The sequence below is a fragment of the Notolabrus celidotus genome, chromosome 18 (assembly GCF_009762535.1).
Source record: "Notolabrus celidotus isolate fNotCel1 chromosome 18, fNotCel1.pri, whole genome shotgun sequence".
In the NCBI taxonomy this organism is placed as follows: Eukaryota; Metazoa; Chordata; class Actinopteri; order Labriformes; family Labridae; genus Notolabrus; species Notolabrus celidotus.
The window spans coordinates 24447092-24471709 of NC_048289.1; the positions used below are offsets into that span (position 1 = coordinate 24447092).

The following is a 24618-nucleotide window of genomic DNA, read 5'->3' on the forward strand; positions in this document are numbered from 1 at the left end:
TCAAACTCCGGGGGCTCTGTGTAATTAGACGAAAATACTCCTAGAAAGAAGGAAAACACAGGCTTTTAATTTCAGACACTCATCTCCTGCTGTACATGAAAGTAAATACTTTAAAAGCTTTATTAGTTATGTAATAAAATAAGATGCACTTAGAGAGGGGGGGGGGGGGGGGTTGAATAAAGGACTGAGGACTCGAAGGACCAGTCAACCTTCTGATCCTTAAACTAAAATTTTTCTGCAACATTGTTAAAAGAGTTGTTAGATTTAATTAACAAGCAGCAGGAATGATCAGTAAATAATATTTGTAGCTAAACTGTAGATCTGTAAAGCTTCATGTACCAGACTGACTTATTGTAGCTTACCTGTGATGAGGAGCAAAAAAAGGAAAGCTGCAATCATGACTGCTGAAGGTCCGACAGTCAATGAACCATCCAGTCCTCTGTGTTGTCGGTAAATGTTTGTTGTAGAACTAATATCATCGCCTAATACTGAATGAGGGCAGGGCAAGTTCATTGATCCCACGCCCCCTGCCTTTTTAATTCTTCATAACTAGTTTGTCAAATAAAAGCAGATACACTAAATGCAAGTCCTTTTCTGAGAACTCCTATCACCCTCAAGGGGTCTGTGGGTGAATCAATTTCCTATCAGAGTATAAGTAGTTTACTTCTCACTTCCACTTATGTGGTTGCTCAGTTTTCAAAGTGCTTTCACGTATAATCTTCAGTGAGGTCTAAGAAACTATTCAATTATCCCCCTTTTCTTGATCACCATCATCCTAGTGGTAAAGTTTGAAGTGAAAGGCACGTCTGAGTCGGACCATTTTTCTTTTAGCTTTTTGCAGTAATGGTGATATAATGGGTTTTACAAAATGGAAAAAGGGATCACACACATGAACAATTGCTCACTTGCTATGACCCCCCCTATCCACACCTAACATGTTGGTGTTGCAATACTCAGCTTATGTCTGTGCACAAGACAACCACTGATGCATATTCCATAGGGCTTCAATTTGTCATAGCCATCTATATACCATACATAGTTTGGCCCCTTCAAACTGTAGCTGCAGCGCAACACACATTGAAGCCCATTTAAACCTATCTCATAATTATGACTTAGTATCTCATTATTATGACTTAACTTTGTTTTTTCCTTTTTTTTTTTTTCCTTTTTTCCCCCATTTTCATCTTTTTTTTTTTATACTTTTCCTAAGCAAGAATTTTTCTTTTTTTTCTTTTTTTTCAATTTTTTTTTTAAACTGGCGGAAACGAGCTTCCATAAAATGCTCACTTCCTCTCATCATATGTTGTAGTAATTTATTTTTAGGGTGTACTGCTTCCTCCGGTGCTGCAGGGGGCGCTGTTTGCTGCGACGTCACCGCGCTGTCGCTCAATCAGTGACGTGGATTTTCATTGAGGCAATCAGAGCTTCCAAAATAACAGACTGACTAACGTGTCAGAGCTTTTCCAACAACTTTCTTCATCTTTTCAGGTCGGACTACTTCTCTTCTTTCATTCCTCTGTCACGTCTTCATCAAGCTTGTGTCACAACTTTCATATCCGGTGAGCAAATGTTGTTAAAACGTCACTGTTAAACGCTGGTTTCCAGGTCTCTGCTGGACTAAAGTACAGACTGTGTCACTGTTCGGGGTTAAAACACATCATTGAAGTGTTTATCTTCACATGAACTCTACAGGGTGTTTCCACAGAGAGTCCAGGATGAGTAAAAACAGCAAAGTGTTGAACCTGAAGGATAAAATCAGCGGTAATGAAGTGGACCTGAGCCTGTGTAACCTCGCTGAGGTGCCAGTCAGAGAGCTGGTGAGTCATGTTTGTTATGTAAGGTTGGATATGAAAATGTGATATAACTTTATACGACATTATATCAATTTACTAACTATAAACGTTAAGCTGGGATGACCTGTGTGCAGATTTAGTGTCTTTTAGTGGTATTTAAATGCTGCTGCAGTGACCTGTGCTGTGTTTCACCCCAACAGGCGTTTTTCACCAAAGCAACTGTTCTGGACTTGTCCTGCAACAACATCACCTCCCTTCCTGTAAGTACAGAAACTTAGTGATGTTCTTGGATGATAGAGTCCATGACATGCAGTGCCACCTTTGCATGAGAGGTTGATACTGATATTGTGTTATTAAGATAAGATAAGATAAGATGAGAGATTCCTTTACACAACGGGGAAATTCAAGTGTCACAGTAACAGAGTAGACAGTGCAAAATAAATATATAAAGAAAACAAGAGCCTATAAGGTAACAATTATTAAAAAGTTATTAGCAATTAAGATTAAAATTAAATTAAAGGCACTATGAGGAGTTTTTAACTGGCTGAGAAACAGACTGAAACTGATACTGATGCCTCTTTATGACCCTCAAAAGCAAACAAGACCATCTACAACAACACTGATACCTTCTCTGTTGTCATTTTAATGTCTAAAACTCCTCTGAGGGGGTAGGTGTCAGAACAGATGATTGACATCTCGCTTTAGAAACACCCTTTTTTGGCTGTTTTCATTGCAAATAACCACATTGTAAGATAAGTATAACCTTTATTTAACCAGATAAGTCCCATTGAGATCAAGACCTCATTTACAAGGGCGACCTGGCCAAGAGGTCAGCAGCACACGTCAAAATAAATAGCACAACTCAACAACATGGAGCATATATACAGACAGTATGTAGAAGCAAACAATAATTTAAAAGTGCAACTTATTTTCAAGTAAAGTGCAATTTGTGATTACAAAACAGCATTTAAAAACACAGGCACTGTTCTGGGGTCTGTCTTTCATTTAAGATGGACCTAAAGGCGTCCAGTGAGATAAGATGTTAAAATGTTAAAAGACAACAGGATGAGGTTATTGTCTGAAGACAATTATTTTGCATGTACAGGACAAGAGATAAGAGGTATCACTTTGTCCACAAGGGGGTTCCAGAATCGATACAAGCTAAAAGTTCCTCACAGCAGCTTTAAAGAGGTAAAAAAAATAAGCATATCTTACACATACATATATATATATTTTTGGTTATAGAGTCTGACCACTGCAGGAAGAAAAGACCTGCAGTATCTCTCCGTGAGACACCGCGGGTGAAGAAGTCTGTCACTGAACGAGCTACTAGTGTTGTTATGGTCTCCTGGAGGGGGTGTGACGTGTTGTCCATCAGAGAAGATAGCTTTGCTATCATCCTCCTGTCAGCCACCACCTCCACAGAGTCCAGTGGGCAGCCCAGGACAGAGTTGGCCTTCTTCACCAGTCTGTTCATTACTAACTAGAGGTGTGAAAAAATATCGATACAGCAATATATTGCAATACTTTGACCTCCAATATGATATCTATATTTTAACTCTTAATATAATTTTTTTTGTAATAATAAAAAATCACATTTTAGCCGAGTTGGAACTAAAATACGACTCCAGTATTTCAAAAACAATAAAGTGGAAAAGTTGTTTTCAATCAAATAGTTTAGACATAATTTGTCCTTTCAATTTTGAGTGATATTGTGTGATTTACATGTACACCATGCCTCTATTTTTCTTAGTTTACTGTGTAGAATATCGCAATATATCACAATATTGTGATATATTGTGACCCAAGTATCGTGATGCGTATCGTATCGCGAGGTTTTTGGCAAAACTCACCCCTATTACTAAAACTGCTCTCCTTCAGTTCTACCTGCAGATTTTCCAAACATTTCACTTCTCCTAACAAACCAGAACCAGCCCCTACATTGTTTCCCTTTCTTTGTTTCTTTAATGCAGCCAGAGTTCTGCAACCTGACACACCTGGTGAAGATTGATCTCAGTAAAAATCAGCTGACCTGTTTGCCAGACGACCTGGGGAACCTGAGCTACCTCCAACATCTGGATCTGTACAACAACAAGCTGACCAACCTTCCTGTCAGCTTCTCTCAGCTCAGGGTGGGTGCCAGACACATGCACTGTAATAATAATAATAATAATAATAATACATTTTATTTAGAAGCACCTTTCTAAACACTAAATAAATAAAACAACATGATAAAATCAATAAAAACAAGCAGAGTTTCCCCAAGTTAAAATGAGGTAGATAAGTTAGACAGCGAATGCAGTTTGAAACAGATGGGTTTTGAGTTTTGATTTGAAAAGGGGTAGTGAGTCAGAGTTTCGGATGTCTGATGGGAGTGAGTTCCAGAGTTGGGGAGCAGAGCAACTGAAAGCTCTGCTCCCCATGGTGCTGAGACGGGCAGGGGGCACAGAGAGGTGGAGGGAGGAGGAAGACCTGAGGGAGCGAGAGGAGGTGACAATGTGGAGCATTTTCAAGTTAAAGACATTTTTTATCTCTGGAAAGAGCATGGCAAGCTGTTTACAGACCTAACATCAAGATAAGCTGTCTTTGTTTTTATGACTGTTTATTTATTTTACTCTCTTACTGTGTGTGTGTGTGTTTGTGTGTGTGTGTGTGTGTGTGTGTCTCAGAGTCTGAAGTGGTGCGATCTGAAGGATAACCCATTGGAGCCCGACCTGGCCAAGGCAGCAGGAGACTGCCTGGATGAGAAGCAGTGCAAACAGTGTGCCATCAAGGTGAGAGAGTGAGAGTGAGAGAGAGAAGAACAGGAGCAAACGACTGCAAAGAGATCAGATGTGAGGCCTGCAGAATCTGTCACTGAAGGTTATCTCCCTTACAGGTTCTGCAGCACATGAGAGGGATCCAGGATGAGGTTGATCGTGCACGAGAGAAACGCCTTTTAAAGGAAAAGGGTAGGACTCTTATCATCTCATGAAAGCTTGGACGAACCTCTGGAGTACTTCGTATTTATTGTTTTCTAAGACATAGTTACATGAAGGTCCTGCTTCAGACACATGTGACTTTGATCTGTCTGCCTTTCTTCTAAACACACTTTCCTTCATGGTCATTCAGAGCAAGAGAGGAAGAAGGAGGTCAAGCAGAGGGAGCGGGAGGCCAGGGAGAAGGAGGCTCGTAAACGGGAGAAGGCGGAGGAGAAGGAGAAGAGGAGGAAAGAGTACAACGCTCAGGTGGCGGCCACGGCTGCGCGGGAACAACAGAAGAAGAAGAACGAAGAGAAAAAGAAAAAGAACGGACAGGCAGCAGGTGGGACTAAAGGTCTGGCCCTTTATGCATGCTTTAAAGGGACATTTCACTTTTTTTTAATGTTTAAATTTCACTTCTACCAACAACCGATTCAGCCCATGATGGGCTTTGAGATGCTGAAGGTAGAATTGACGTGTTATTCAATGTTTAGAATGAGGGGTGCAGGATTCACTCAGCGGTCAAAGCATGCTCCACACAAACACACACAGAGGCTGCAGACGTCCAAACAGAGGCTTCTGGCTCAAGTCCCAGCTTCCTCACTCTCTCTCCCAATCATCTCCTGACTCGCTTCACTTTCCTATAATTTAAAGGCAAAACGGCCCGAAAATGAGCTTTAAAATGGATCACACAAGAATGTGCCAGTCCATCAAAATAAACCAAGATAACGAGTCAGCAGGGTTTTAACCGTAATACCTCTTTAAGAAGAAAACCACTTTTACAATCTGAGTTTTTCTGTCACAAATATTGACGGAAGAGCTTTAAACTGAATGATTTTGTGTTTGGTCTCTATCTTTTTTCAAAATGAGTGAACACCAAAGTGATGGACGCCCCTAACTGGAGTTGAGTCCTCAGGAAAAACAGAAGGCATCCACCTAGTGATGTTTTTCTGTGCCGAGAGCAATATTTTTAATATTTATTTTTAACAAAGATAACACACGTGAGACAATACGTAAGTATGGATTCAAATATGCAGCGCCTGTGCAAGTAATTAAGACTTTAACCTCATAACAGGAACACAAAGGAAGTTGATATGTAGATATTAACTGGTGCAAAATCAATGAATGACTAATCAGGACCATGCATATTAATTAACATTTCTGTAAATATGCCAGAGTTAGCCAAAAGGCTAGTTTACATCCGTAGTCCCTTGCCAGATTTTAAAAGGCTCCCTAAAAAGATCAAGATTAAACAAAGATAAAACCAAAACACAAACAAACAAACAAACAAAAAAAGAGAAGAAAAGAAAAGTACAAATGGCACCATACGATTAAAAATGACTAAAAGCTACAGAAGGACATGATATGACATTCTTTGATGATGATAGTATTTTAACGTTTAATACAGTTTAATTTATAAACTCACATGGATCATGAAAATGCGTCAATTGGTGATCGATGAGTTAAATCTGTCTCATGGTCATTTAACATTTGAACATCAGCTGCTATAAAAAGTATCAAATTCATAAGCAACCGTGAAAATAAGATAAGAAAATGTAAGGATTATTTGAGGATTATATTGGTCTTCTTTTCTTGCATTGTCTCCTACAGTTGTTGAACTGTCCTCAGTCCTGAACCTGGGTTTGTGCAGTCGAGGTGAACCAAACAAGAAACACATTTTTCAGTTATATATTTTGGCATTTTCATCTTTAGTTTTACAGGACAGATGAAGAGACTCAGGAAATGTGGGGAGTAGAGAATGGAGGAAGACATGCAACAAATAAGCGAGGCTGGGAGTCGAACCCATGACTGCTGCAACAAGGACTATATCCTCTTCATATAGGGCGCGCACTTATACCGCTAGGCCAATGGCGTCCCTTGTTTTGGTGTTTTAAGAGTTTGTCTTGTCTTGGATGTAAAACTCGTCTTCCCTCTCTCCATTTCAGCAGATAAAAAGGTTGTTGAATCGGCACCTAAACCTCGACGCTCTCTCATTGGCCTCGTGTTCAAGCTCCTCCTTCTGCTGTGTCTGGGATTGGCTGGAGTTGCGGCTGCATGCCGGTTGACTGACCTGCGAAAGGAAGACATGTGCGTGCCGGTCAACGTCGCTGTGGACGATGGTCTATCCTGGGCCAAAGAGCAGGAGGGTGTGGTCAGGCAGCTGGTGTCAAACCTGTCCTCTGCAGCGAAGGAGTTCCTCGAGTCCACACAGGCTTCTAAAAATTAAAACTATCATCTGTCGCCATCAGCTTCAGGAGCTGCAGGTTTTTCCTCCCTAACCTGTAAATACTGGGATTTTTCTTTTTTTAATATGTTGAATTCATAAATCTCATCGAGACGGGCATTCCTGCATCCCCTCACCGTGTTCGTGGTGCTGGAGAGTCTGTGCAGAAAAATGAAGGGGGGTGGACAGATGTGTTCAAGTCATCTTAAATTCCTATGGAATTGTTGTCACTCTTGTACCCTCTTTGTACTACAGCCTGTTTTTTTTAAAATAAACTCCTCTTGAATGTCTCCCTGCCCACCATGTTTGGCACTTTGACCTCCACCCTGAGTTGGTGCGTGTGTGTCTCTGTGCTCCACATGGGGAGCTCGGGGAGTATTTGAGTGATGTCAAGTGAAAACGTCAGGTGAACCCTGTCCGTGCTGCACTAGAGCGCCCAGTCACATGTGAACTGCCGGTCTGAGTCGTGCTTCAGCCAGTGATGATGTGGCAGTCTGAGCATGTGCAGCGAAGGCTGTGAATGTAGAGCTCACTCGTCTGTGATCTCCTCCTTTAGTCTTATATCAGTGAAACCAGCTCAATCTCACAGCTCATCTCCACCTGAACAATCTAAACTACAAACTGAAACACAAACTTTGAGTGTTATCACTAAACTACAAACGTGTTACATGTCTGCGAAGATACGCCAAAGAACCTTTAACACAAATCAGAAAACATCAGTCCCGTTATGATGCTCGATTCAGAAATAATGGTGCTATTTTACTGACCATAGACTGATCCATTAACTGACTTTCCACTCTTGCCTTTGTTAAAAAAATAGGCAAATAAATTCCTTTAGATTTAATTTAAACTCAAAAAATGATTTTTATTTATTAGCCTCAAAACCTGGATCACTCAGGCTGTAACCTACAACATTAGCAGTGCACGGACTGTTTAAAGGACCAAACTGATGGTCCTTTTGCATGTGTTAGCCCTTCCTATCCAAAACGCAATTTAACACCCTTTATAAAACTCATCGTTGTATTTCAGACTGGTGGATGTGTGTTTCAAAGATCCCTTTATTCATTCTAATCCATCTTTTTCTGCAAACTTATCAAAAGACTCTTGAAACTGAAGATGCAGAATTCATCACGCTGAACTTGTGTGAAAGTGTGCAGCAGTTTATTTTTTATGGAACAGTAAAACTATTTAATGAGATTATGCAGTGCACAGATTCCAACTCATATTTGCACCTCAATGGCATTACTGCAAATTAAACTGAACTTTAACACAACTGTATCCAGACTTTGATGAGTGGTGCGATTACACTCCTGTGCCAAGTTTCAAAAGTCAGTTTGTAACTAAACAGACACAAAAGAAAGCAGTGCCTGAATAGAATACAACAGCATCATTTGCTTTAATAAAAAAGTACATCTTTTATTTCGGTGTTATTTTCCAACGATATTTTACATTAAAAAAGTGAAATGGTCCTTTAAAAAGAGCACTGCAGCTCCAGCTGTTAATTCTCCCTCTATCTGTAATCACAGGTGTTTGTATCAAACTAGCCAGCCAAAGTCTGAAACGTCTTTCTTCTTACAGTCATTAATTTATGAGATGAGTTCAACCGTCTTATTTGACAGTTCTTTGGGTTTAACAGGACGCTTCAGAAATACGACTTCTTTCCCTTCATCGGGGTGTGTCTGTGTAAAAAGCTGCCTTTGCTGCTGTGGTTCTTGTACAGCTCTGTTCACGCTCAAACACTGTCAGCATCAATAAATGGCTATGCACCGCAAGATATTCACTGTTTGCACTTTGAGTCTGCTCTGTTCTGTACGCTTGAAAAATGTGTTCACAAGGATGGACTTCAGATCCTGAATGGATTCATTTATAACTATTAGGAAGGACTTTTATGATTTTGCGAGTAACAAACAGAACATGTCTGATACATTAATTTTTTGCCTTAAAGTAGAAAAAAGTAGAGCTGGGCGATCACGGTTAAAATCAAATAATTATTAAATTTGAATTTAAGACAGATTTTTGCTCCTGGGTAAAAGTTGAGGAAACCAGACAGGTTGTTAGCTTGTGTCTGGATTTAGTTTTGTGATAAGCAGTGCTAACAGGAAGCAGGTCTTTTTTGTAAGATGAGATTTAGATTTTCTGAAGTTTTAATTTCTAGATTCTTATTTTTCTCAGGTTGAGATAATTTGCATAATCAGATTTATTTACCCACATCCTGTGTTTAATGAAGTGTATTGAAATAATAGTTAACACAGAGTCCACATAGTGTCTGACCACAGACTCTGCTTTGAACTGCTAGGTTTTACGTTTTCTTCCACGTCACTGTCGCTCGATTCAGCTATGTTTACATTACACTCCATACGTCTTTAAGCCCCGCCTACCTCTCACCCTGCGACATGACTGGCTGTTCAATGTCTGTTCTTATGTAGGGTGGCAACAAGCGTTTAAGACACATTCCAGCCAAGCGGCAAACTCCGGTCTCAAACGATGAAGCCAATGCGGAAGTGATATAAACTGCAATACATCGAAAATCCGCTTGAGGCTGGCTGCAGAAACACCGGAAACCACATAGATATGAATGGGAAAAAGACGATCTTTGCAGCATTAATAAACATGTTTACAGCCTGGTTCAAAAAACGGCTTGGCCCTACAACGCTAATCTCTCTAATGGCATACACTGTACGGGGGGTGAATTTTTTACTAACGTGACGGTTAAGAAGATATTAAGATTATGAGTTTTGCCCAAATAAGGACATGACTGACGTGACTCCCGGTCGGGAACACACAGCCATTGGCTAAGAGACTCACACTACGTCACACTCTGCCTAGTTGAGTTCCGCATTACCAATATGGCTGCCGCCGTCGATTTGCTTCAAAACAGCTCTCAGGAACAGATGGGTGACGTCACGGATACTACGTCCATATTTTTTACAGTCTATGATTCCAGCCTCCCTTTCCAGTGGCTGGGGTGTCATTACACGTTGAAAAATATCAAATTTTATCCAACATTTGTTATACTTATATTGAGAAAAATTACATCAAGATAATTATCATTATTGAATTATCGCCCAGCCCTACCCTAACGGAGACTTTTTCTCTCAAAGTGAGGAAATAGATTACTTGCAGTTTACATAATCTGGTTGAGATTCATAAAGACCTTTTAGAGCACTATAAGATGATCCAATTAGCACTAAAGTTTACATATATGTAAATTTGTCACATTACAATGGTGGATCCACAATTTTCGAAAGCAGCCAAATATTGTAAGTGTGATTACTATACATGTGCATGTGTCACAGGTACGCTCTGTCACTACTAACAATAACACTGCATACAAGACTGTCCAGTAAGCAGACTGTTCATGCTGGAGCTGAGGGGTTCAAAATAGTCAACTTTACCTTCTTCATTATCATAATCTATCTGTTCTTTTGCAGTAAACATTACACTCTGTGTCAGGTGAATGGGTAACCTGTGTGTTTGGTGTGTCTGCAGCCGGTTTCAGGGCTTAAAGAGTAAAATATTCCACCCACTGAGACTCATCAAGGCGAAAAATACAACAGCTGTTTTTGTAGAAAGATAGTTCATTAAATGTGAACATTTTCAGAATGTACTTGTACTTTTTTGGACTAAAACAGGGAAAAATGTAGAGTTGTCATTATTTATAGGTTATTATGTTCAGATCAACTTGGGCTGTATGTGGCCCCTGAACTGAAATGATTTGACACCCCTGGTCTAGACCCTGAAATAAGATAATCCCACTTTTTCAGATGTACTACGAGCAAAAATAACTGTCTTATATCTGATTCTTTCGTTTAGTTTAATACAGCTGAGGCAAAATTATTGTAGCGGAAAAAAACAACATGCTGGATGTCCCAAATAAATCTCTGCTTCTTGATCCTGAAGACTTTGAAATCAGTTTATGGAAAAAGGAAACAGCACACTTTGGTTTATGAGGATGCGAGCAGAATCATAAGCTTCCTCTTCACATTGATGCAATATGATAGGTGTTCAATAAAGCTCCCGCAGCTGGCGTTTGTTTCTGCTCGTAAACAAGGATATTATGAGAAATATAGCAGACTAATGTGGCAATTAAGTGCAACACGAGACGAATATGACTGACGTAATGCACACGAGATGTGTTTCACTCAGATTAGGAGGCGGTCTTTAAAAGATGTGTGACAACAAATGGAAACGGATTTCTGCACTTTGATTTTTAGAGGCAAAATCTCTAACTCGACAAACACCCTGTTATTTATGCGCTACAACGACAGATCTAGCTGTTGATCACCTTTACTCATAAGTGTGGTTTCTATTAAAATCACAAGTCAAAAGTGTCAAAGTGATGCTCAAGCAGATTTAGGAAGCAAGAATGTCTTAAGCCTTCAGTCATGTTTTATATTTATTTATTGTTTTGAGATTGAAAAAAAAGTTTACAAAGTCAGTATCCTGAAGTTGACAAATAACTGACAAAACAAAAACACTGAACCACCTCCAACAGAGACCTCAGGATATCCAGAACGACCAGACATCCTTGTCATGTCTCTTTAGACTATTAGAGCTGCTGGACATTATTCCAATCTGAAATACAGCAGCCGTTTATCTTGTTCAGGGTCGTAGGGGCCTGTAGCCCGTCCCAGCTGTCAGTGGGCCCAAGGCAGGGTACGACATGGTTGCCAGTTTGTCACAGGGCTTACATGTAGAGACAGACAACCCTTCATGCACACAACTAGGGGCAATTTAGAGTGACCAATAAACCTGGTGATCATGTTTTTTTTAACTGTGGGAAGAACAGAGAACCCACGCCTTCACAGGGAGAACATGCAAACTCCACACACAAAGGGGAACCTGCCCGACGGGGGATTTGAACCAGGGACCTTCTTGCTGTGAGGCAACAGCGCTAACCACTGACAAAATAAATAAATAGAGTATACAGTACGTCCAAAAAAACATGCATGCAGATTCAGTTACTCTAAACAGTACTTGAGTTCAGCACTTCAGAAAGTGTCCTCAGTTTCTTTTCGAGTATTCTGGGATTACAGATTACAAACAACAGTATATAAGTGAGGGATAATGTACAGTGAGCAGGTTGTTATAGCTGATTGGAACCCCAGCAGGGTGACTATGACCCTGATGTTGACATTTGTTTTGTTTTCTCCTTTTCTTTTTTCTTTTTAGAGGCTAATGACAGGACTTCCACCAGATCTGGGTCCGGTCCATCTCTGATCCGCTGCAGTCCAGCTCCGTGCTCTGTCCGGCTGCGTTTTGAGACCGCACGGAGCAGGACTGCCGGACAGCCGGAGTCGTGTGACTAAGGTTTTCCTGCTCCTCCTCTCCTCATCCATGTTGTCTTTATGGTCCTCTGAAAACCTCTGACCTGTTGACTCCAGGCCTGGTTCCACTCATCATGACGTTTTGTTGTTGTAGTTAAGTGAAATAAGATCTGGTGATAACACAGAGTGTTTTATTCTGAAAATTAACCGGATGTTTTAATTTTGTTTTGGTGCCTGACTTCCTGTCCCGCTCCATCTGCTCCGTGCATATTGATGCTCCAGCATATGGCAAAAATAGAAGTCTTGCATATCTGATCCGTTGCGTTCTGTACCGCCTCTTCCCGTTGTACGGTTCTGAAGCCAAAAAAAACCCGCTCCTGGGCGCAGCCATTGTGCAGCCTTCTGCGAAGCCACAGAACGGTAACGAGCTCCGCCCTACAGCGTAGCGTCACAAGATCCTATGAAGTTTCCCTCTACGGCAGCTGTCAATCAAAGTGAACCCGGAAGTAAAACACATTTTTTTAACCTCTAAGAGCTAACGAAAAAGAAACTTTTCAGAAAAAAGAGGCCTTGAACACAAAAAAGTCAAATACTAACTACATATCACCACAGCATACAGATGTGAGAAACATTCGTACGACGTGTATTTATTTTTTTAAGTGTGACTGCAGCCCCATTCAAATGAATGGGGGAGACAGAGTTTTTGACCTACACTGCAGCCAGCCACCAGGGGGCAGACGCTTTGCTGGAAGCTTCACTTCCAGCCGAGCGAGATGCACCCCTGGTTCCGACCTGCCGGATCAGAGACGCAGCCAGAACGCAACGGAGCAGATCCAGTGGGAGTTAACACATTGACTTGAAGAAAAACCTATCAGATCCGGTGCCATGGATCGGAGACAGATCTGGTGGAATTTGGCCGTGAGGGTTTCTGCATGTCTCCATCACATCTCTAATTGTCTAGATGTATGTTAATCTGTATTATTTGTATACGTGTGATCTAATAAGCTAAACTAAAAGTACTTAATTCCACTCTAAGTTTGAGCTGCTTCGATAGTAGTGGTTTCAGCCTTGTCCCGGTCAGTCTGTCATTTTCTAATCCATTTAACGGCCCATGAACACCTCCATGTCTCATCCTCATTCGGTTAAGTGTCTACTTCATGCATGCTCAGTTTTGTGGGTCGCTCTGTCATCGACTACAGTTTAAGTGTCTTTGAACTCTCTCCTGTTTTTGCCTCTTTTCATGGTTTTCCCGCCGTAAACAAACAAACATCAAACTGACCAGACTTCTTTCTGTGCATTGATATGATTACAGTTGGACCTCCAGAGTCTGTGTATAGAGCTGCATCTCCAGCAACAGCAACGGTCTGTCATCAAGAAATAACAGACAGTTGTGATGACATGTTGCTCGAGATGCAGCTATCAGAATCAAGTACTTAGCCCAGTCTTGTTATAGGTGTGTATTAACACACAGACTTCAACCACACACCACCTTTGGGCTTCAGATGTACTTCCTCTGTGTGCAGAATGATCTCCTTCATGAATGGAAGTGAGTGCAGCTCTGAACAACTCCTCACTGTGAAAGCAGTTCCTGTCTGTTGCTGCAGGTGTGTCTGTAGTCTCCCTCCTTCATGTCGGCCACGTCATCCAGCAGCCTCTTTCTGACAGACTCATCCACTGTCAGCTCCAGGGTCACCTCTTTGAACACTTTACACACAGACACCTGTGACAAACGACAGGACGGGTTGTTAGATTCATGTTTAAGTTCAGCCGTCTCACACACTGCGGTCATGTGATCTCGTTACCTCGTGGAAGTGGAGTTTCTTGAACATGCCGACGCTGATCTCGTTGTCCAGTCCGATTTTCACTTCAAACTTTTTCACCCCGAGTTTGGTGACTCCTGGTGGAGGAGAACAGGGCGGTCAGCTCCACTCAGAGACAACTAATCACAGTTCTTAACATGAGTTTAATTTTCAGAGGTGGTTTTAGTCTGAAGGGAAAACTGCATGAGAGCTAGATAATAGCTTGTGAGTAGAAACCCTCATTCAACGTCTAAAAGACACAAAGTCCACATTACAGTTCACATCAAATTATATCAAAGTTCTTATGTGTAGATTTTTAAAATGCAATGAAACAATTCTGATTGTTTTTTTAACGCTGATTTATCTTAGTGGTTAAATTGCGCACCCATGTAGAGGGCGACCCGGGTTTGATGCAAGCGGCATGTCATTCCCCCATTCTCTCCCAGTCTCCTGCTCTATTCACTGTGAACTCATCTCTGAATAAAGGTGTAGAAGCCACAAAATATAACTTTAAAACAAACAAATAAACAAAAAATCTAATTTTTCTCTCTCCTAAAAACTGAGACTTTTCTGAGAGAAGTGGACTGCTGCTTCCTGCCACAGCTCTCCGCCTCAGTGGCTCTTTTTATGCTCATACACCTTTGTTTTATTGTTGGTCTTAGTATGCTTATTAAGAATAATCACAATGATTTATTAGGACTTAACCATTTGTCTCCCTGTTGCAAGCTTAAAAAAAACAACTGTAAAATATGCAGTGTTAGCATCCCATCAAACCCGTCTGGTTGTACAATCTGCTCACCATAGCACATCATCATGCTCGTCACCTCTTTCCCAATTCCCTTTCCTCTGTAACTGGGCTCTGTGGGAACAAGAAAGTTAGAGTGTCAGTGTCAAAATGTTTCATATGGTCGGACATGTATTTGAACTGGTAGGATTACACTTGAAACCTTAGGGAAAGGTAAATCCTTATGTGACGTTTTGCTTGTGACAAAATGATGGTCCTCACCTGCGATCATGACCTCCAACTCAGCCAAGGATGGGTCCGTAGGGTCAGTCAGGAAGATGTTGACATCTCCCACCATGCACTGCTCTGTTTCCACACTGCTGTGCGCCCACAGCTGCTTGTCCAAGATGATGAAGGTGCACTCTGAAAGATAGAATGACAATGAAACAATCAAAGCCACTTTTTGGTAAAGTTGAAATATTTTACACGCTTATACAATGAGGTAGGCTGATGCTGGTATTTTTTTAAATGATATCCAGTCATTAACTGTTATTTACAAGAGCTATGGGCAAATACATCTGAAGCATGATGTTCTGAATACAAATAAATTGTACAAACATGAATTTCTGACACTTTCAAATGCTAAGAACTATATTTTTTCAACCCGGGAGTCGGATGGGAGGTTTCTGGTCCTACATGCTTACTGATCTGCAGCCATAAAGACGGCAATTCAGGGGGCTGAATGCAGTGGCGGTTCTAGACCAATTTTACTGGGGGGGCCAGTCTTGGGCCAGTGGTGTTGTCAGACGGACACATTCAACCCTGATAAAAGAGACTGAGAAGGTCGAGGACCGGCTGAGAACAAACTGACAAAACATCAGTGCATCCCTATACTAGACATATAGACTAATGTGTACTATATCAAAATGCAGACTGACAGCAGCTGTTTGGCTGTCCCTTAGCGCTCTAAGGGACTGGAACCAAGTGCCACACACATGTGTTCCGCCTGTAACATCGGTGCGATACCGAAGCTTTTTTATTGTATAATATTTGTTTGGTGTGGAGGGAGGGGCACAGGGGGTCCAGGTTCCTTTTACAGGGGCACTGGCCCCTGTTGGCCCCTCCCCAGAACCGCCCGGGCTGAATGTTTTCTTTTTTTGTGTTCACATTGTTGTCAGAGAACTCCTTACTGTCATCATCTTCCCTCCAGCTCCTCGCCATGTCATACTCCTGCTCCAGGGTCAGCGGCTCTGAGGCGGTCAGCTGCTGAAGCTCAGGGGACTTCATCCACTCATGGTACCTGATGCAGGGGGACAAATAATCAGAAAAATAACTAGATGTGTTTGATATTGATTTGCAATAAATATATGAATACATGATGATGTTTTTGTTTATTTGTATCCAGAGCTGATCTATTTCTACTGTAATAATCCATCAGCAGTCTCTATAGACATTCAATAAATAAACAAAGAGTATAACCAGTGATGCATTCATGTGTGCATCACTTTCATCTTGCAGCTTGTCAAGACAAACAAATGTACAGTAGCATTAAGAGGTTTACAATGATAGTACATAATTAAAGCACCCGTTTTATTTGCTGCATATATAGCACCTACTTCAACCTTCAGAAAAACACTCAGACACAAATAATAGGACTCAAATCAAACTAAATTCAGTCATAATCCACCATGAAGATGATAAATGATCGATGAATGTAACAGAGGACACAAAGAGGTTGGGGATGTGATGTGTTCACGTGTCAGACTGCTGCTGCTGTTAGCACAGGCAGCTGTTCGTGTTTACCTTGGTACGTGCTCCTCCGTGTAAGGAACCAACACGACTTTGCTTCCCTCCAGTAAAGTGTTCTCGTTTATCTTCATGGTAGAAAAAAAAAGCATAAAGAACCAATGTAAACGATAAAATATTTAGCACAGCCTAACGTTTCTGTGCATGATACTGAATCCTCACTCACTTCCTATTTAAACTGCGGCTGCGTCAACTGGCTGAAAGGCTGCGCGCGCCGCCTGCTGGATAAAGTCAGGAAGTGCTCAGGAATGAGTGAAGGGCTATTCAAAAATATTAAAATATTAATGGAAACAAGTTATTACAGAAGAGGATTAGGGCCACTGAAATAAAAAATATGGTGCAATATTTTCTTTTTAACATTAAAGTCAGAATTCTGAGATTTAATTCAAAATTCTGACTTTACTCTCAGAATAATAGTAATAACTTCATTTATATAGCACCTTTAAAAACAAATGTTTACAAAGTGCTTTGACAAACAAAGCCTGGTTCAAATAACATAGCAAACACTTCGAATGACAGGGAGGAGGAACTTTAACAATGCAAAACAAAATGCAACGTAAGAGGTTAAAAAGAATACACGTCAATTAAACAGAATGAAGTGGTAGAAAATAGACCAGTAAATCAATGTTGAGAGGTTTTTCAAGGATAAATAAGTAAATACAAATAAATAAATAAAAATGGATAAGTAAGTAAAAGCATTAAAAGGACAATCAAAGAGGTTTTCATATAAGAGGACGACATCACATCGGGAAAATTAGAAAAAGTGTTCAGAAGAAATTAGGAACATTATAATAGTAAATGAAAAAAATTAAAATAAATTAAAACAATAAATAATCAAATACAATTTGAAACAATTAATTATTTGGATAAAAAACATATTTTTTAAATTGTACCTTTTTTTTCAGTGGACCTAATCCTCTTCCATAAGTTATCATATAAACAAATGCACAATAAAATTAAATAACTTTAAAGTGGATTGACTATAATGTACTAACATATTTTATGGTACCTGATATTTAAGGTAGAGATTGTTTTATCCATAACTTGTCTGGCTTTTACATAAAAAAAAAAAAGATCAACCTTGTAAATAGGACTATAATCATGCATTCACAATAACCCTATCTACATTTTTAAATATATCATTATTTGCTAAATAGATGTTAATCAAATTTGCAATCAAATCAGCCGCTCCAAACCCCAAGGTCAAGAGTTACATGTGACAATAACCCAATAAGTGTCAGCAAAACAATAAGCCTAAAATTTGAGAGTGAGAGAGTTGACAATCCCAATTTCACACCCTAAATAATCTCCATCCCCTGTTGGTGTGAAAGGTGTAAAAGTTGAATTTGAAGTTGGAAGCCAAGCATAAAAAAATCCTCAAATTCCTGGTTACAGACTTATGCAAATGATGATTACCTGAATACTATTTTCATCTTTTATTGTTCAAACATTTTTGCAGGTATACTTTTGTGTGTTAAGTGCCCCGGCCCAGTCCGTGCCACAGCTTAATGGTCTCCTGTGGTGCGTTGGCCATGTCCATCCAGTGCTTCAGCTGCTGGCCTCTGGCATACATGAAGGGACCCAACACCAGCACACCGAGTAGTACTGGAGGCTCTGGGATGAAAGAAAAAAGACAGAGAGAGTCAAACTAAAGACTTTAGAGCACTCAATCTAGATTTTAGTATCTTTGGAAACCCCTTTGGTGATGTTAATCTCATTTTACTGTCAGTAAATATAGGATTAAGTTTTTGAATCTAAATTTCTGGCAGTGCCTCTTGAAAAATAACATTTCAGTTTTAGAGGAGCACAACGACACTCAGCAGTCATTGGAAGAACAGATACTACACAGAAATAAATCTGTTACTCTAGCTCTCAGAAAAGAAGGATTGTCAGAGTCCACATTGGAGAAGAAACTGTAGGTGTTTATTGGATTTGTCTGCTAAAGTAACAGCAGACTGTCTCTGAAATAAGATTTGATAACATCTGACCTGAGCAGACGTCGTTCGGCTCCTGCAGCTCAAACCTGAGACAGGCCTCATCCAAGTGCTGCGCACGGAGTTTAAAGGTCATCCTGTGGTTGAAATTGGGGTTGACACCTTTCACCACACAGCTGCGCTTTATTTTCACCACCTGAGTGTGTATCTGTAAGCTCACCTGGACACACACACCTGGAAAACACACATACAGGACTGGATTACAAAGGCCTGCATGTTTACTCTGAGACTCTTTGCCTCATATTTTATCATCCACAATCTTTTTGAGTCTTTTTTAAGCTCACAGGACCTCATACCTGCGTCTGTGAGCAGGTGTAGCCCTCGGGCCCTCAGGACGACCACAGAGAGGCGCTGCAGAGACGGACTGTAGCTGAGAGATATCTGCACATCCCCCTGCTCTGAACACTGACACAGAGTAAAGATGACAGATAAGATTCAAAGTTAAACCTCTTGTTCATGTGTGAACATTGTGTGTGTTACAGTGTGTACCTGTGGGTCGTCCTCTGTCTCCAGGTCCCTCCACAGCACCCTGCCCGCCTGACCGAGCTCCCCCTCCAGAGGAAACAGCACCCTGCCCACAGCGTGGCGTTTGCCATCTTGCTCTACACTCAGCACACACACACTCAGCGTGCCCTGAGGTACACACACTCCTGAGACCTGTGGAGGGAAACAAACACCTCAGCAGCGGTTGGTGTGACTCAGTACTTTTATTTGTAGACTCTGTACAGTTTTTAAGCAAAGTGCACTTACTTTCTTTATGTTTTTACAACCCTTTCTAGTTCTTCTCAGCAGATGTGTTATATGTGTAAACTTATATGTACTCACCTGGAAAACAAAGCAGTCATTGAACTCAGGGTCCGGCCCCGTTCCCCGGGCCTTGGCCTGGCGGGGCCGCCGGTCATCAGGGAGAAGCCGAAGCTCCACCAGTGTCACATTCCCATGAAAACGAGGAGGGAGGTTGCCAAGGCGGAGCAAAGAGACCACAAGCTGCTCACTGCCATGTCGGTACTCCACAGAGAAGCAGAGACGGGTGGCCATGCCGGGGGGAGGGGCCACCACCTCGTTAAAAGGAGGAACCGAGTAGAGACCAGACAGAACCGTCCCCACTGGATACCATCCTGATGGAGACAAGTTTTATTATATAGAAAGCAAACTTCAATTGAATCATTTATGAACCAAATGCTATGTTCGCACTGTTTGGTGTAACTCCACCCAAAGCACCACTTTCTTCACGAGAAACCACCTTCATGGCCTTTGTCCCTCTTTCAGCCAGATGTTAATATTGCTTAAATGAAAATCCACCACACCTCCTTGCCATATTGTGTGGTTAAAGGACATCCTTCACTTTGTCAAGCTGGAAAGAATCAGACACTTAGTGAGAGGCTCCCTGAGGGAGTTTCTCAGGATGTGGGACTCGTTCTGTAAGTATCTGCAGGAGCTGGACCTCTCTGATATCCCTGATTAGGTGATTACCTTTTTGGCAATTTTCAAAAGTGATGTTGAGGGTGACAGACTGACCAATAACAATTTATTTATTTTTAATTGTTTTAATTTTTATTTAATTTTATTAATTTTTGTATTTATCTATTTGCTTAATTATTTATTTACTTTATTTTTCTATTTATTTATACACATTAATTTGTATACGATTCTCTTTATCATTTACATTTTAATATAATATGTACTATTATTGTTGTTGTTGTGTGTCACTGTCTCTGTGCTGTCTTTGTTTTGTGTTGTTTGCATTTAACAAAATGTCAATAAACATATCTGTGAAAAAATAAAAATCATTTCTGTGAAATGTCCATGTTATTGGATGATTACTGTACTGATATTCATGGTCCCCAGAGGTTGAATCCTAATATCTTCCTTTTGATACCTTGACTTTTTATCTAGCGCCACCATGAGGCTTATATTTGTGGAGACTTGAGAGGTATTTCATAAAATTATGAGACAATGAGTATTACATGTGATAAATATAAGAGCTTGAACAAATGCAGTGTTTCAATAAAATGTGTGTTTTGTTTTTTTTTACTGTAATTTTAAAAAATATTAGTGTGAGATGCAATACAGAGGTAGACAATGTTTGGCTTCTTGATGCTACCAAATGAAAAAAGTTTTTTCTGTTTTACATAATACTACCAGACTTCAGCTATTTGAATTACTTAAACATATATTTTTTGGACTTCTTATTTCTAAGAAGTTCTGACTTTTTTCTCTCAGTACAATGCAAAAATTCAATAGATGGCTGCTCAAGCAAACAAGCTCTGGAAACAAGTTCACATCCTAAAGAGAAAGCTTTTTTTCATATATTTCTACATAGAGCTTGCTAATCTTAGCATAAAATATGGTAAGTACAAATCTAAATACTAACATATAAACAAAGATAAGACTTAGTTATGTCAACCCCAGCATTACTCAGCATTTCTAGCATGCTTAAAGTTATCATTCAGCTTAAAGCACCACTTTGCCTGAGCTAGCACGGCTGTGTAGAGGTTGTATCACTTCAGAAGCTAAAATATCTTTAAAAAAATCTATCATCAGATTCTTTATGCTTGAATTAATACCTTTAAATTAAGTTTCAAACCCCTCATATTCTTTAAAAAAAAAAACTATTTTAGCATGTGTTCAAATAACAGCTTTAATGACCTACTGCTTACTGACAGTGATCCACGATGGTCCAGCATGGTCCTCCGAACGTCCATCTTCAACTCTTCTACATTTTCCTCCTGCTCATTTTTCAGATCAGCGTCGTTTTGTGTCATGGAGCGAGGAGGCAGGGTAAAAGGGATCTCACTGGGCCTTTCATACAGAAGAAAACTATTTATAATGCCTTCTGCATGTCAACTCACTGATGCAACTTTTTTCATTGTTTTAGTAGAAAAAGTTGCTGGTTTTGCTCCTCGAAGAAACATTATATGCTATCTTAAATAATCTCACATATAAATTAGAGCTTTCGTGAACTGTGTATTGGTACTGTACTAGCATGTAGAATTGAAAGACAGCATAAATAAACAAAGGGTCTAGGTAGAATCATGTGCATGCTTAGTAGCTGTTTTTTTTTTTGCTTGGTACCAACGTGGTCCAGAAGCCCTGAGACACCAGGATCACAGGAGGAGAGCATGCCGGCACTGAAGGCACAGTAGAGAGTAGCTCCTCATACTGACTCTGACTCCTCTTCTTCCTCCTCCACAGACAGTAAACCATCACACCCAGCAGCAGTAGAAACAGGAGTCCCACAGACACACCGGCAGCCAGAGAGACCTGGTCTGAACAAATAAACACATTAACAAGGAAAACAAGTGTGCTACACATGGAGTGTAAAACAGTTTTATGCTTACCTGTCATTGTTTTTCAGTGACATCCACAAGAGGAGATTCTTCTTGTCTTGTTTCTTGTCAGCACAATTTAAAGTTGAAGCTACTTAAAAATGAGTGTTGCGTGTGGTTCTCCCGTTTAGCAGCAGTGTGTGAAGTGAATACTGGAAGTACGACACAGGTGGCTGATTCTCACATTCCACTCTGTTATCTTGACTTTTGGTCGCCGGCTTAAAGGAACACACGGCTGATTTTGTTTTAGCCCACATACACAAATTATGAGGCATGACCCTCCTCTTTGACAGTACCTGCTGTTGTTGGCCAGTAATTTTTGTCCATATTTAAATATCTGAAAAGCTATTTAAAGGTCTATACCATAGACTGTATAAAATATGGACGTAGTATCCGTGACGTCATCCATCTGTTTCTGAAGCGCTGTTTTGAGGCCAATCGGCGGCGGCAGCCATATTGCTGCTGTCGAGCAATTGTGACGTAAAGAGGCGGGCTTTGAGCCTCCTAGCCAACAGCTACAGTGTTCCCGCCTGTCAATCAAGTCAGCTGGTGCCTCTCATTGGAAGACTCGGAATCTCAATATCTTCGAAATTGCTGCATTAGAAAAAAAATCACCCCCGTACAGTGTGTGCCAATCGAGAAATGAGCTATGCAGACTACACTCGTCTTTTGTACCAGGCTGTAAACAAGTTTATTTCTGCTGTAATGATCAGCTTTTTTGAATTGGTGTGTATGTGGTTTCCTGTACGTCTGGAGCCAGCCTCAAGTGGATCCTCGATGAACTGCAGTTTTTAGCACTTACGCATTGGACTCATATTTTTAGACCGGAGGTTGCCGCTTGGTATATACTCAACCTTTATACTGGCATTCAAGGAACCCAGAAGATGGATCCTAATGACTTAATTAATTCACTGGATTTTCCTTTCAAGCCACCATGAAGCTGAAAAGTATTGTATCACACTATATGTGAATATCTCACATGTAATCTGTAACTTGTAACTCATTGTTTCTCACCTCTTAAGACCAGCCTGAGATAGACACAGTGTCAACAGGCAGTGGTGAAATGTGCCGAACTCTTTTACGCAAATCGATTTGGTGCAACCTATGTGATCAAGTTGTCCCTGGCGTCACTTTTGCTGTAGACAATTGTTTACCACTGTTAAGGGGTTTTGACCAATCAGAATCAAGTGTTTAAAACTGCTGTTGGTAGGAATGGTGTAAAGAACATTGCTTTTTTTCTGCTGGGTTTGGAGAAAAGGTCATAATGCCCATCGGTACTCATCGGTAATTGGAGTAATGTGAGACTATTGCAAAATATCTTCATTTTCAAAGGCTTTTTTTTTTTATCAAGCAATGTTATTATTCCTCTTGTTCCTGTTATGACGGACCAATCATAACTAATCTCCAATCCTCTGTCCTGATTGGTTAAGGGGTGGCCCCTACTATGTCCTCCGATTGGTTATGAGTCCGGCACTATCATGACTGCACACACCGATCTGTGTTGGTGGGCTAAGAGGAAATCTGGTTGGGAGGGATAGTGTTGACATTCGAAGTCCCTCTCTGAACATATGTTTACTCTGTGACTACAAACATCAACTTTAAGGGGTTTTAACCAATCAGAATCGAGTATTTAACACAGCTGGGTAATGACGAATGTAAGCAAGCTGCGCCAACGCAGTTAACACGGAAACTTTCACTGTGAGCAGCTGGAGTCAGCATAAGCTCAAAGCACCCTGTTGCTATCGTGTACAGTCTTACAATGCAGTCTAGTTTTAAACTGATCCGCTGCTTTAAATAGTCATGTCTGATCCACCTAACAAAGAACAACATGCTTCTAAATAACTTAACAGAAACGTGTAATGACTGCCCTGACAAATGACCTGCTCTTAAGTCAGAATCAAAAGGCTCATTAGCCACTCAGCCACCAGCCCTTGTTTCACTTACACACATGCACACACACACTCGTACTGTTTAAGGATTGGACGGTAGCTAATGGGATGACAGCTAATCCTGAGAGCTCAAGGCAGAGTAATGGCTCTCTCTCTTACACACACGCACATGCACACATCACTAAGCACACACATCGAGGAGGAAGAATCCCCATATTTACACTCAAGCCAAGTTCACATTGGGGCCGGTGATGTGGAAAGAGACAGCGGAAAAGATCAAGCTGAAGACAGGTGACAACAGAGCAAGCCAACTGTTTGAGGGTGTGAGGGCAGCCAGGAGCAGGGAAGGGGATTTTCATAAGATGTGAGGAAAGAAGGTTGGAGGGAATGAGCAGAGGACAGAGAGACACCATTTAGTGCTACTTACTCTGGAGGTGTGAACATCAAGGTAAGAGCCTTTTATTTTACATAATGATGTATTTTCATGCACACAGATGGTAACTTGCATGGGTTAGCAGTTTTCCTGTACGGTAAGGTAGGCTTTATATCTGCAGGTTGTTGTGAATCACTGCTAGGTCAGTTTGGGACACAGTTAAATTTGAAAGTTTGGGTGTAAATATGTTTTTGTGTGACCAAATCATGCAGAGTAACACTGTTTTCAAGAGGTTAATGTCAGAAATATTGAAAAAAATAAGTTTATTTAAACAATTACAATGCAGAAGGCCCAAATTAAACACAACATGCTGACTGACTCTGTTTGAAGATGAGAAAAAACATGTTTTGGATAATTTCTCCTGACGACACAAGTCCATTCTTGCCGTTTCTTTGTCTCT

The 24618-nt window shown here is 40.6% G+C and overlaps 3 protein-coding genes across 5 annotated transcripts; 1 reads left to right on the forward strand and 2 right to left on the reverse strand.

Moving 5' to 3' along the window:
- The first annotated feature begins 1356 nt into the window (after window positions 1–1356).
- lrrc59 (leucine rich repeat containing 59) lies at window positions 1357–8757 on the forward strand. Of its 3 annotated transcripts, none has more exons than XM_034708058.1 (8): window positions 1357–1559; window positions 1706–1817; window positions 1994–2053; window positions 3767–3925; window positions 4463–4567; window positions 4672–4744; window positions 4905–5096; window positions 6700–8757. In XM_034708058.1, the coding sequence occupies exons 2-8, from the start codon at window positions 1716–1718 to the stop codon at window positions 6978–6980; spliced, it is 972 nt and encodes a 323-aa protein (XP_034563949.1). In that variant the 5' UTR covers window positions 1357–1559; window positions 1706–1715; the 3' UTR covers window positions 6981–8757. The 3 variants fall into 3 exon arrangements, with proteins under 3 accessions (XP_034563949.1, XP_034563950.1, XP_034563948.1); XM_034708059.1 differs by having other exon boundaries at window positions 1358–1559; window positions 1693–1817; window positions 6703–8757; XM_034708057.1 differs by having other exon boundaries at window positions 1359–1559; window positions 1693–1817.
- Window positions 8758–11360: 2603 nt separating this feature from the next.
- On the reverse strand, window positions 11361–16748 carry nat9 (N-acetyltransferase 9 (GCN5-related, putative)). Its single transcript, XM_034708819.1, has 6 exons — window positions 16571–16748; window positions 15958–16067; window positions 15050–15190; window positions 14843–14902; window positions 14047–14141; window positions 11361–13964 (listed from the first exon to the last, which is right to left on the reverse strand). Exons 1-6 carry the CDS (start codon window positions 16663–16665, stop codon window positions 13815–13817), a joined length of 651 nt encoding a protein of 216 aa, XP_034564710.1. The 5' UTR covers window positions 16666–16748; the 3' UTR covers window positions 11361–13814.
- A 1248-nt stretch (window positions 16749–17996) lies between these two features.
- Window positions 17997–22200, reverse strand: syt15 (synaptotagmin XV). The gene is made up of 8 exons (XM_034708384.1): window positions 21909–22200; window positions 21647–21836; window positions 21221–21369; window positions 19393–19685; window positions 19057–19224; window positions 18864–18972; window positions 18562–18741; window positions 17997–18187 (listed from the first exon to the last, which is right to left on the reverse strand). The coding sequence occupies exons 1-8, from the start codon at window positions 21913–21915 to the stop codon at window positions 18048–18050; spliced, it is 1236 nt and encodes a 411-aa protein (XP_034564275.1). The 5' UTR covers window positions 21916–22200; the 3' UTR covers window positions 17997–18047.
- Window positions 22201–24618: the final 2418 nt, after the last annotated feature.